The 13,657-nt window shown below is 51.9% G+C and overlaps 1 protein-coding gene across 2 annotated transcripts; it reads left to right on the top strand.

Annotated features, from left to right (window-relative positions):
- The first annotated feature begins 811 nt into the window (after positions 1-811).
- Positions 812-6,354, top strand: KIAA2013 (KIAA2013 ortholog). Of its 2 annotated transcripts, XM_043485703.1 has the most exons (4): positions 812-1,126; positions 1,725-2,253; positions 3,927-4,780; positions 6,103-6,354. In XM_043485703.1, exons 1-4 carry the CDS (start codon positions 827-829, stop codon positions 6,118-6,120), a joined length of 1,701 nt encoding a protein of 566 aa, XP_043341638.1. In that variant the 5' UTR covers positions 812-826; the 3' UTR covers positions 6,121-6,354. The 2 variants fall into 2 exon arrangements, with proteins under 2 accessions (XP_043341638.1, XP_043341637.1); XM_043485702.1 differs by having other exon boundaries at positions 1,029-2,253.
- The last annotated feature ends 7,303 nt before the right edge of the window (positions 6,355-13,657 follow it).

Below are 13,657 nucleotides of genomic sequence, written 5' to 3'. Positions count from 1 at the left end.
TCTGCATTGATAATTCACAAATGAAAAGCATTTTCAAAGCATGCAGCTTTAGTGTTTTATGTTATTTAATAAGTTAAAACTCACAGCTGACATCAAGAAGATGACTTAGAGGCCTTTCCTGGTGGTCCAGTGGTTAAGAATTCCCTGGTGGCTCAGATAGTAATGCAATGCAGGAGACCAGAGTTCCATCCTCGGGTCGGGAAGATCCCCTGGAGAAGAGAATGGCAACCCACTCCAGTATTCTTGCCTGAAGAATTCCACGGACAGAGGGGCCTGGTGGGCTACAGTTCATGGACTTGCAAAGAATCGTACAGGACTGAGCCACTATCGCTTTCATTTTCTTTTCCAATGCAGGGGACATGGGTTCGATCCCTGGTCTGGGAAAATTCCACATGTCTCGGGGCAGTTAAGCCCTCTAGAGAGGCCGCATGCTGACACATGCCAAATAAATAAGTAATTAAAAGTTATTTATCTAAAAGAAAGAGAAGAAGATGACTTGGTATGGTAGAGAAATGGAGTGTCCTGGAACTGGTTTGTGTCCCATACATACTGTACATGCAGCCAGACTGGTCTGGAAAAGTGTCAACAAAATATATCCTAGGAAATCTGATTGACAGTGGTTACTTTCTTTTCTTTTTCTTTCTTTTTTTTGGGAGGGGGGTACTACTCTGCGCAGTTGTTAAGTATTTTTGCAGTGAGGATCATTTTTACAGAAAAAAGTTTTTATTTTTTAAAAATCTTAGGGCTGTTGAATCCATCAGTAGCAGATGGGGCCCGACACGTGTTAGGTTTGGCTTGCGCGGTGGCTTTTTTTTTTTTTCTTTCCATGAGCTGGAAGCGTCCAGTCTTCCACAGACCCCGATCGGACTCCTTCGGACTTGGCATTACCGAAGAACCGGTGGCCCATCCCCCGGCGGCGCCCGCCCGCTCCTTGCTGCGGCCCCGCCTCCTGTGGGGCCCGCTCGCTCCCCTTCCTCCACCCGCCTCTTTTCCATCTGTCGCAAAAGATTCGGCGGCGCTTGACGGCCGGTGTTGTTTGACGGCCGGAGGGAACCGAGAAGGAGGAGGAAGCAGCTGTGGTGGCTGCCGCGGCGCCTGTGAGTGGAGCCGGGGTGGGCGCTGCGGTCCGGGCCCGGGAGTGAGGCGCGGGCGCCCGGGCCGGTGGGCTGGGCGGCGGGCCCGGCGGCCGCCCCCGCGCCGCGCCCGCGCCTGGCGGCCCGATGTGGCTGCAGCAGCGGCTTAAGGGGCTGCCGGGACTGCTGTCGAGCAGCTGGGCCCGCCGCCTACTCTGCCTGCTCGGCCTCCTGGTGCTGCTTCTCTGGTTCGCGGGCTCCGGGGCGCGGCGGGCGGCGGGCGGCCTGCAGCTGCTGCCCTGGCCCCACGGCGAGCCGGGCGCTGCCGAGCCCTCTGCCTGTCTGGAGGCGGCCACCCACGCCTGGCGCAGCCTGCGGGAGCGGGGCGAGGCTGTGCCCCTGGGCCCTGGAGTGCCATCTCTGGTGGCCAACGGCTTTCTGGCCCTGGACGTGGTCGCCAACCGGCTGTGGGTGACCCCTGGGGAGCGGGAGCCCGCCGTGGCGCCGGACTTCGTGCCCTTCGTGCAGCTGCGCCCGCTGAGCCCGCTCCCTGAAGCTGGGGAGTCAGTGTTGCTTCTGCGGGAAGGGCTGCTGCGGCGAGTACGTTGCTTGCAGCTGGGGACCTCGGGTCCCGGCCCTGTGGCCCCCGGCCCGGGCCCCGCCTCGGCCTCTGGCCTGCTCACGGGATCCGGCCGAGACTGCGTGCTGCTGCAGGAGGACTTTCTCGCTCACCGTGGCCGACCCCACGTCTATCTGCAGCGCATCCAGCTCAACAACCCCACGGAACGCGTGGCCGCGCTGCAGACTGTGGGGCCCACTGCCGGCCCGGCCCCCAGGGCCTTCACCAGCACCCTGGAGAAGGTCGGAGACCATCAGTTCCTCCTCTACTCTGGCCGGTCCCCGCCTGTTCCCACGGGGCTGGTGCACCTGGTGGTGGTGGCCGCCAAGAAGTTAGTGGACCGTCTCCAGGTGGCTCCCAAGGCGCAGCTGGACGAGACTGTGCTGTGGGTGGTACACGTTTCTGGCCCCCTTAACCCCCAGGTGCTCAAAAGCAAAGCAGCCAAGGAGCTCAAGGTGCTCCAGGACTTGGCTCGGAAGGAAATGCTGGAGCTCTTGGAGATGCCAGCAGCTGAGCTGCTCCAGGATCACCAGCGCCTCTGGGCTCAGCTCTTCAGTCCAGGTGAGGTCCGGCTTTGTCGGGCGTCCACACCTTGAAGCAGGGTGAGCACAGCCCACCCTGGGGATGCCCCTGCAAAGTCAGCAGAGCTGACACTGAAGGGGGGTCCTAGGGTGGCTCATACTTGGGCTTGCCACTGGGTCTGGGGCTGACTCTTTTGCTCCACCACTTAGTATCTGCGTGACCTTGAACCAGTCGCTGACTCTCGGCCTGTATTCAATGATAATAGTAACGCCTACCTCAGAAGACATTCAGCAGAGTCTAATGAGAGAAGTGCGTAAAGGGCAGGTGTTATTGTTATTTGTTCTTGTAGATGAAGCCTGGTTTGAGCAGAGTGGTTTGGGGGGTGGGGGGAAGGATCAGTTGGTAAAGGATAAATGAAGGGCCTGGCTGGTCCCCAGAGTCTTTCCTCAGGTCCCCACAGTTTCAGCTGGTGACAAGCTTGGGCTTCTTTTTTAAAAAAAATTACTTATTTTTTGGCTGAGCCAGGTTCTTGTTGCAGCATGCAGTTTTCTCTAGTTGTGGCTTGTGGGATCCAGAGCCCATGGGCTTAGTTGCTACGTGGCATGTGGAATCTTAGTTCCCCAACCAGGGATCAGACTCTCGTACCCTGCATTGGAAGGTGGATTCTTAACTGCCGGACCACCAGGGAAGTCCCTGGTGCACATTTTTAAGGGTCCCACTGGCTGCTGTCTCAGCATATAGACAGTAAGTGGGGGCGGGGGGCAGTAGAATTTGGAGACCAGATAGGTGGTTTTGGCAGGAGCCGAGGTGAGGGGAGGGTGGCTGGGACCAGAGCTGTGACTGTGGAGGCCACGGTGGATGACTCTGATACTTTCGGAGCTGGAGCCGCTGGGGCTTTCAGTGGACTGGCAGTGAAGAGTGAGAATGTGAGGGTGACTCCTGAGTTTGTGGGGAGGGTGCCAGCAGGTGTCTGGAGATGATTTAAGGAAGGATTGGGGGGGACTGGAAGAATTCAAACCTTCAGGTTCAAAATGCCTGTCAGACATCCAGGTAGAGACACCACATGTGCGGTTAGCTGTCTGAGGCTAGCGTTCATACAAATCTGGGAGCTCTTCTGATCAGATGTTGTTTGAGGTTATGAGCCCAGGAGACAGAAGCAGCCTATGACCGGCCAGGGCATAGGTGACCGTTCTGGAGACAGGGGACTGGCCTTTTGACTTGGCGTCATAGGCTTGGCTAAGTCTGTGTTCTTCTGGACTCTGGCAGGAGCCCCCCTGGCAGGTTTCAGGCCCTCGGGGCTCCACATGGTTATGTGAGGAAGCCAGGCAGGATAATGTTCCCCCGAACTCTAGGGAGACTAGAACTGCTGTTTTTATCAGGACAAAAACTTTGTGTCTCTGCTGCTCTTTTTGTTGTTGTTGCTCTTGTTATTTATTTGACTACACCAGGTCTTAGTTGCAGTACTCAGAATCTTTGATCTTTGTTGTAGCATGCAGGTTCTTTATTTGCAGCATACACTCTGAGTTGCAGCACGTGGGATCTAGTTCCCCGACCAGGGATCAAACCCTTGTTCCCTGCATTGGGAGCACAGAGTCTTAGCCACTGGACCACCAGGGAAGTCCCCAGCTCTGCTGCTCTTGATCTTTGTTTCATAACCTCAGCCTCCCAGCAGTGTTGATCCTCCTTAACATGCAACCTTTATGGCATGACAGGTGTGGAAATGAAGAAGATCACTGATGCCCATACTCCATCTGGCCTGACCGTGAACCTGACGCTGTACTACATGCTGTCCTGCTCCCCGGCCCCGCTGCTCAGCCCCGACCTGAGCCACAGGGAGCGGGACCAGATGGAGTCGACGCTCAACTACGAAGATCACTGCTTCAGCGGCCATGCCACCATGCACGCTGAGAACCTCTGGCCAGGCCGCCTATCCTCCGTCCAGCAGATCCTGCAGCTCTGGGACCTGTGGAGGCTGACCCTGCAGAAGCGCGGCTGCAAGGGGCTGGTGCGGGCGGGCGCCCCCGGCATCCTTCAGGGCATGGTGCTCAGCTTCGGCGGCCTGCAGTTCACCGAGAACCACCTCCAGTTCCAAGCCGACCCTGACGTACTGCACAACAGCTACGCCCTGCACGGCATCCGCTACAAGAACGACCACATCAACCTGGCCGTGCTCGCAGACGCTGAGGGCAAGCCGTACTTGCACGTGTCTGTAGAGTCCCGAGGCCAGCTCGTCAAGATCTACGCCTGCGAAGCGGGCTGCCTGGACGAGCCTGTGGAGCTGACCTCGGCGCCCCAGGGCCACACCTTCTCGGTCATGGTGACACAGCCCATCACGCCGCTGCTCTACATCTCGACCGACCTCACGCACCTGCAAGACCTGCGGCACACGCTGCACCTCAAGGCCATCCTGGCCCACGACGAGCACATGGCCCAGCAGGACCCAGGGCTGCCCTTCCTCTTCTGGTTCAGCGTGGCCTCCCTCATCACCCTCTTCCACCTTTTCCTCTTCAAGCTCATCTACAATGAGTACTGTGGGCCTGGCGCCAAGCCCTTCTTCAGGAATAAGGTAGAAAGCCCCTGTGTCTCCAGCGCCCAGGGCCCCAGCCTTGTATTCTGTCCCAAGTCTAGGACAGAGTGAGGCTGGGGGAGTGGTGGGATATCCTTTTTTTTTTTTTTTAATTTATTTTTAATTGGAGGATAATTGCTTTACAACGTTGGGTTGGTTTCTGCCATACATCAACATAAATCAGCCATAGGTATACATATGTCCCCTCCCTCTTGAACCTCCCTCCCGTGAAGTGTCCTTTTAAGCTAGTGTCCTCTGTCCTCATCACAGAGGGGAGCAGGTATGCTTTGAGAGGACATTTAAAAGTACCTTCTTAGAGGAGCCCATTGGAAGGGCAGCTGTGGAATCCAGACATGCGTAGATACGTCTGCTGGCCTCACAGGGACGTAGGCAGTCCTGTCACCACATCCTAAATCTCAGCAGTTAAAAATACCTGCCACAAACCCCTAGATGGACTTGAAGCCTGTACCTAAACTGCTGATGAGATCTGCACCCCCACCCCTGAGAGCCTGTTACCGAGTTCAGAGGTCAGTCCCATGCAGTGAGCCAGGACAAGATCATTTCCCTCCTGTTACCTGAAACATCTTTGCTCCCAGGAAGCCATGGTTTGGGCCATGATGACTGTGGAACTCTCATCGAAACATGTCTTGGAGTTCAGGATGGGTGTCCCTGGGGGAGGCCGCCTGCCATTCCTCTCATTAGATTGTAGTGGGGTGGAGGGTACATTTAGCTCCAGGTCTGTGCTCCCAGTGGCTTCTGGTTCAGAGAAGGAAGTAGCACTTGACCTAAAGGCGTGGGAGAAGGATCAGAGGCTGGTCTGAGCTTGTCAAGCGTGAGGAACACAGAAGTCAGATCAAAGAGAAATGTGCAGATGGCCTTCCCGGGTGGCTGTCACGGGCTGCATTGCATTTGCATGGGTCTGGCAGCCTCAGTGAAGCAGGTGGGCGGGATGCTTCTCTCTGCTGGGTGGTGGACTTCTCTGCTGTTAATCTGGCCTAGCTCCATCCAGCCATGGTTCCCAGCTGATCAGGGGGACAGGCCAAGCTGTCTTCTCGGATCTTGCCCCGTGACCTCCCATCCCTGAAGCCAGGCCTGGCCAGAGCAGAGCCTGTGAACTTGCTGCACCTGCCTAAGGAGACGCCCAGGCCCTGAGTCCAGGATGGCTGTAGCCTATCTCTGGGTTGGGCACCATCATCCCAGCCGGCTGCGAGCCAGGATGGGATGCTAGCAGTGTGTTCCCATCACCTGCTTCCCTCAAGATTGCTGTAGCTGTCCACTGGGGTTGGCGTGTGCAGTAATGTCCTGTCTTGTTGATTGAACAGGAAGATCCCAGTGTCTGAGTGACATCAGTCCTGCTTTCAGTCGCCACTTGCACAAGATGCCCAGCACTGAAAGTCCTGCTGCTGCGAACAAGGGATCCTGTGAAAGCACCCAGCCTTTTGTGCCTTGTTGGGGGACACCAGTGACTCAGAAGTGCGTGTGGATGTTCAAGAGTTTGCATCGGGGAGGGGAGGGGAGGGGCCGATGGACTTTTTGTAAGCTTTTGATTCAATAAAATGAACCTGTATGGAAAATACTTGAAATTGAACTCACTCCTTCCACTTTCTCCCTTTCTTCTATCCCAGGAAATAGACCCTCTTTTGAAAAGACTTGTCTAGGAAAAAATGTGTTCTTTTCCTAATTTAATGTGTTCTTTTCTTGAATGAATTTTTATTAATAATTTATTGTTGAGATTTTGCCAGATGACTTTTGCACCCACTCTTCGGTAGTGAATCTTGGCGGTGATTTCCGGGAGGTTTGGAGCCCTGTAGGCTGCTTTCATGGAGAGGGTGGGTCTCCATTACCCTGGGGTTTGCACATCGTGTCCTTACCATGAGCCTGTGGAGACCGTGGTTTTGTACCTCTGGGCCTTAGGGGAGGTGTTTAACTTTCCAGTGACTGTTGATTGTTGGGTTTTGGAATACCAAAGTTTTTTTTTGTCGTTCTGTTTTTAAATAAATCTCTTTCAAACTTCCATGAGCGGTTTGTGTGTGGTTAAAACCTCTGGAGGCATCAGACCTTCCTCAGTCACCAGACTGGGGGAGAATCCGAAGCACAAGGCCCCGCTGTGGTGACAGTGTTCTTTTCCCATATCCTCTCCCCTTCAGAAGAGCCCCCTCAGATCATGTGGATGTGGCCCCTGCCACCCTCCTTGGGGTTTGCTGCATGTCCTGGCAGAGGGGGCTACTCGAGGAGTGTCACCGAGGTCCCTTCCTGCTGCGGTGCCTCACCCCCAGCCTGCCCTGAAGAGCCTGGAGTTGCCTGCCCTGGTCTTGCTGCCCGTAGGACTGCTGCTGCTGTTCACTTAGTCTTGTCCGACTCTGCAGCTCCATGCACTGTAGCCCACCAGGCCCTGTGGGATTTCCCAGGCAAGAATACTGGAGCAGATTACCATTTTCTACTCCAGCGAATCTTTCCGACCCAGGGATCAACCCAAGTCTCCTGCATTGGCAGGTGGGTTCTTTACCGCTGAGCCACCTGGGAAGCAGTCCTCCTGCCAGTTCTGGAAGCTAAGGTCTGAATCCTTTGTGGGGAGAATTGGAGCAAAGGGGCCATGCTGAGCATGGCAGTCCACCTTGGGGACCGTCACCCTGCTTCCTAGGTGTGTGTTTTGAGCAGCTTGACTCACCTGGTTTCGGTGCCAAGGTCCCAAGGGTCTGGCCCCCAGCAGGCAGCTGGGAGAGAGAAAAAAAAAAAGTGCCTCAGGGTCTTCTCTGAGTAGCCCTGGTTTTCCAGATGCTTCAGTCCTGAGTACCATCCTCTCCTGCTCTCAGGGTGCAGAGCATTGAATGCTTCCTGATTCCAGCCAGGGGACCCTTGGCTGGCAGGGGGCGAGGTAGACTGCGGTTCACAGTGTGACGTGGCCTCTAATCACTGCATTCAACTGGAAGCTACTTGGCCACAGGAGCAGTGCTTCATGGCTCCCATTCCTCCTGTTTAACTTGAGGCAAGGCATGGTGTGGGCTCCTGTACATGTAAAAATGAGCCTACGTACCTGTGCCTGGAAAATACTGACCTAGCAAGTTTAATTTCAGTAGACGAGTATCTGTGATTTATAGGTCTCATTGAAGCGAGCCTGGGCGTTAGGTATTTTACATCAACACAGCCCCGTGGGGAGGAGGTTGCTGAGGGTTAAGGTGCCAATTTAAGAGATAATGAAATGACCTCTGAATAGTTTGCTCAGGACTTCCCTGGTGATCCATTGGTTAAGAATCCACCTGCTAGGGCTTTTCTGGTGGCTCAGTGGTAAAGAATCCGCTGGCCAATGCAGGAGCCAGGGGTTTGACTCCTGGTCCAGGAAGATCTCACATGCTGTGGAGCAACTAAGCCTGTGTGCCCTAGAGCCGGTGTTCTGCAACAAGAGAAGCCACTGTGATGAGAAGCCCCCACTTGCTGCAACTAGAGAAAAGCCCACACAGCATCAAAGACCCAGAGCAGTCAAAAACAATAAAATTTAAAAAGAATCTACCTGACAATGTAGAGGACATGGGTTCGATCCCTGGTCCGGGAAGTTTCCACGTGCCACGGGGCAACTAAGCCCCTGTGCCACAACTACTGAGTCTGCACTCTAGAGCCCAAGCTCCTCATCAAAAGACCGCAATGAGAAGTCCGAACACCACAACTGGAGAGTAGGCCCCATCACCGCAACTAGGGAAAGACCCAGTACAGCAATGAAGACCTAGCCCAGCACAGCCAAAAATAAATAAAATTTTAAAAAAATAATTTGCTCAAGTCTGTGCAGCTCAAGCAGGGATGTAAGCTGGGGCTCGCTGTTGGCCCAGCCTCTCTCAGCCCCTACCCTCCATCTCTCCCTTCGAATTCCTCTGATGGCCCCTGTGGGATGGGGTGGGGTAATGCATTTTCTGCCATGAGCCTCTGCAGTGCCTCCAGTTTGGCCTCAGTTGGGAGCAGGCCATCTATAACCCTAGTGGGTCTGCCTCCCATGGTCCAGTAATGCACCAGAGAAAGTTCAGTTCAGTCACTCAGTCATGTCCGACTTTTTGTGACCCCATGGACTGCAGCATGCCAGGCTTTCCTGTCCACCAACTCCCGGAGCTTGCTCAAACTCATGTCCATCGAATCGGTGATGCCATCCAAAGAGGCTAGGTCAAGTCGCTTTTCAGGGGCAGACACCTGGTATGGAAAATGTAATCGCATATATCCAGCACTTCCTAGCAGCTAAAACTTTGGCTTGGAAATGTATTAACTCCCTGAAGACCGACAAGCTCCCTGGCATCTCATGCCCCAGCTCACATCCTCGTAGGCTACTTTACACTCCTGCCATGGTTGCAGCCACCAGCTCTTTCCCAAGGTGGGTTCCTGGCAGCACCTGGCCTCAGCTTCTCTCTGACCTCAGGAAGCTGTTCTGCACTCAGCATGTGTGTAGCCTTGAAGCAGGCCAGGATAACACCGCTCAGGGCAGCCCTTCTCCCTTGGGAGTTGGAGCCAGTGCTCCCTCCACCATCCCCTGGGTGGACAATTGTGAGAGACTTCCTAAACTGCTTCTCAGATGGGATCAGGCCCCTGCTGCCCACAGTGGTGAAGAATTCAGGAAGACACCCTTGATTTGCTTTCGCTCCCTCCATTTTACCCTCGCCCAGTCTCCCTCTGCTGTCCCCTGGGAGCTCTTACAAATAAGCTGCCTGCACACAAGCTTTTGCTTCAGTAAGACACTAATCATGAGGTCCATGATTAGCATCCATGATTAGCTCTGGGCAATTTTTCCAAGAGGAAGTTGAGTTCTCCTGTGAGTGCTATTATGGACTGAGTGTTGGGGATTCCCAAATTCATATGTTAAAACCTAACCCCCTACGTGATGAAGTTTGGAGGAGGGGCCTTTGGAAGGTGAGTAGGTCATGAGGGTGGAGCCCTCATGAACAGGATTAGTGCCCTTATAAGAGACCCAGAGAGCTCCCCAGTCCTCTTCCTGCTGAGTGAGGGCACAGAGAGAAGACAACTGTCTCAGCCCAGAAGAGGGCTCTCATCAGATTCCTATCATGCCGGCACCCTGGTCTCAGACTTTCAGCCCCCAGAACTGTGAGAAATAGGTTTCTGTTGTTTATGAGCCACCCAGTCTGTGGTATTCTGCCATAGAAGCCCAAGTGGACTAAGACAGGCATATTCTTCCAGTGGGGGAATGCAACTTTTCAAGGTGATAATAAGCCAAGAATACAAACATTCATAGGATCTTAGATTAAAAAAATCTTTAGAGTTAGTTTTGCTCAAGAGTCTGTAACCTGGCTTCAAGGGACCTGTGAATCCCTGGAATTGCAAAATGTATATAGGCATATATATGTGTGTGTATATATATATAAATACATTTATATGTATATATTTTCTTTTTTTTCATGAGGAGAGTTTCTGTAACTTTCCTCAGGTCCTTAAAAGGATTCCTGACCTTAAAAAAAAAAAACCCTTAAGAACAAGATACTCTGCACTTTGGGGTCTTGTTTTCACCTCCCCACCAACCCCAAGAAGCAGTAGTGGTCTGACCTTCTGCCATCAGCTTAGGGGTCCGGTGATTGGGCTGATCACCCCACTTGCTGAGGGCACTTGCCACCTTGCAGAAAGGAGGCTTATCTCAGCAGGCAGGTGGTGGTTGAGCAAATAGCCTGACCATGAACAAGCCACCTAGTCTCACAATCCTGCTTCCTAGAGCCTCTCCTGTGGACTTTGACCAATGGAAGCTTCAAATAAAATCATTCAACTCAGTAAATGTTCATGGTGATTCTTTTAGCAGGCTTTGCATATATCTGACCCTTGGGTGTAAAAGGGGCAACGGTTACCTTTGACAAACATCTGCATGCTGGGCACTTCTCCACTAGTTCAAGGTCCACGAAGGCAGTGGCTATACCTGTTTTTCACTCTGGATGGACCAGAGACTAGCACAATGCCTGGCATAGGGTGGGTGTTTAAAGAATACTTGTTGAATTACATTTGTATGCCTTATGTCATTCAACCCTGATGTTTCAATTAAAACTTTGGGGTTGCAAGTGATAAAAACTTAATTCTAACTGGCTTAAACCAAAATAAAAGTAGTGGTTCCTTAACAGTATAGTCCAGGAGGACTTCAGGAATGGCTTGATGCAGGAATCAAATAATTTCAGTAGGATCCATCTCTTAGCTCTACTTCCTGTAGATTGGCTTCCATCCTCAGATGGGCCATGCTTGTGGAAACAAAATGGCCACAGTTATGGCCATTTGCCCTCTTAACAAGGCCAGCAGAGTCCAAGTCCCAGCATTTCTACCCAAAGTGCTGAGGTTCACCTCTGATTGGACAGCCCATGCCTGAGTCAATTACTATGACCAGGGTGCAAGGGATATGTTAACTAGGTTAGACCGTTCAGGCCACCTCAGAGCTAGGCACTGGGTCAATCTCAAACCACTACACAGAGAATAATGTATACATACATGCATGTGTGTTAAGTCACTTCAGTCGTGTCCAACTCTGCAACCCCATGGACTGTAGCCTGCCAGGCTCCTCTGTCCATGGGATTCTCCAGGCAAGAATACTGCAGTGGGTTGTTGTGCCCTCCTCCAGGGGATCTTCCTGACCCAGAGATGGAACCCTTGTCTCTTATGTCTCCTGCATTTGCAGGTGAGTTCTTGACCACTAGTGCCACCTGGGAAGACCACAGGAGAGGAATGGTTAGCTAAAGGAAATTTGGAGTTCTCTTGTCAGGAAGGAGAGGAAATAGATGCCTGGCAGCAAGGCACAGGCCTCTGGTTACCCTAGAAGGCAAATTTTATTCCCATTTTACAGATGAGGAAAGTAAGGCCCCAAGATGATAAGGCACTAGGTCACATAATTTGTGGAGTCTGGGATGTGTCCCAGGTCTGCCAGCTCCAAAACTAGAGGGGCCTACCAGTTGGCCAAGTCACAATGGGTGTATTTTGGAAATAACTGCTTGTGTATTTGCTCAGAGCTGCACCAATTTCTTCTATGCAGGGATGCTTTGTTTTCTAATCCAAAAGTCTCTCTGGGCAGGACTTTAGGTTCAACGGTACTTGCCTCAGCATTCTTGCCTGGAGAATGCCATGGACAGAATAGCCTGGCAGCCTACAGTCCATGGGGTCGCAAAGAGTCAGACACAACAGAGTGACTGAGCACGCACACACACCTCCAATCCCATTTATCTGCTGTGGGGCTCTCAATGCCTGTATTTTACCAAATCCCCTTAGCAATCTTGTTGATTGGAAAGAGGTCAGGTACAGACCCTGAGCTGGTGGAATGGACAGTCTAAAGGGGAGACAGATAAGAAAACGGACAATTATACTGTGATTGGGGCTGTGAAGTATGGGGCTGGCACATCTAACCTCCACTAGAGGCTCAGGGATGGCTTCCTGAAGCATGATGGGTGTTTGCTGTGGGATAGGATCGTCCAGGCAGTGGGCAGGGCATGGGTAAGCATACAGAAATGGGGAAGTTTAGGGAGGCAAGTGGACAGTAATACATCAGTTTGTCTGGAGTATACAATCCATGAAGGGAAGAAAGTAGTGATAAGTTTAGAGGGTTGGAGTTTATGGGTTCACCTCAGTTCAGTACAGTTGCTCAGCCTTGTCCGGCTCTTTGTGACCCCGTGGACTGCAGCACGCCAGACTTCCCTGTCCATCACCAACTCCCGGAGTTTACTCAAACTCATGTCCATCGAGCCGGTGATACCATCCAACCATCTCATCCTCTGTGATCCCCTTCTCCTCCCACCTTCAATTTTTCCCAGCATCAGGGTTTTTTCAAATGAGTCAGTTTTTCGCATCAGGTGGCCAAAGTATTGGAGTTTCAGCTTCAGCATCAGTCCTTCCAATGAATATTCAGGACTGATTCCTTTAGGATGGACTGGTTGGATCTCCTTGCAGTCTGAGGGACTCTCAAGAGTCTTTTCCAACACCACAGTGCAAAAGCATCAATTCTTAGGCGCTCAGCTTTCTTTATAGTCCAACTCTCACATCCATATATGACTACTGGAAAAACCATAGCTTTGACCAGACAGACTTTTGTTGGCAAAGTAATGTCTCTACTTTTTAATATGCTGTCTAGGTTAGTCATAACTTTTCCTCCAGGTAGCAAGCGTCTTTTAATTTCATGGCTGCAGTCACCATCTGCAGTGATTTTGGAGCCCAGAAAATAATGTCTGCCACTGTTTCTATTGTTTCCCCATCTATTTGCCATGAAGTGATGGGACTGGATGCCATTTAGTTTTCTGAATGTTGAGTTTTAAGCCAGCTTTTTCACTCTCGCCTTTCACTTTCATCAAGAGGCTCTTTAGTTCCTCTTTGCTTTCTGCCATAAGGGTGGTATCATCTACATATCTGAGGGTTTTGATTTTTCTCCTGGCAATCTTGATTCCGGCTTGTACTTCATCCAGTCCAGCATTTCTCATGATGTACTCTGCATATAAGTTAAATAAGCAGGGTGACAATATACAGCCTTGACACACTCCTTTCCCAATTTGGAACCAGTCTGTCGTTCCATGTCCAGTTCTAACTGTTGCTTCCTGACCTGCATACAGATTTCTCAGGAGGCAGGTCAGGTGGTCTGGTATGCCAATCTCTTGTAGAATTTTCCACAGTTTGTTGTGATCCACATAGTCAAAGGTTTTGGCATAGTCAATAAAGCAGAAGTAGATGTTTTTCTGGAACTCTCTTGCTTTTACAAAGATCCAGTGGATGTTGGCAATTTGATCTCTGGTTCTTCTGCCTTTTCTAAATCCAGCTTGAACAACTGGAAGTTCACAGTTCACATACTATTGAAGCCTGACTTGGAGAATTTTGAGCATTACTTCGCTAGTGTGTAAGATGAGTACAATTGTGCAGTAGTTTGTGCATTCTTTGGCATTG

Source organism: Cervus canadensis, chromosome 13, assembly GCF_019320065.1.
Source record: "Cervus canadensis isolate Bull #8, Minnesota chromosome 13, ASM1932006v1, whole genome shotgun sequence".
Taxonomy (NCBI): domain Eukaryota; kingdom Metazoa; phylum Chordata; class Mammalia; order Artiodactyla; family Cervidae; genus Cervus; species Cervus canadensis.
Note: the sequence above shows the minus strand (reverse complement) of the source record. Positions and strands in the feature narration are given on the sequence as shown.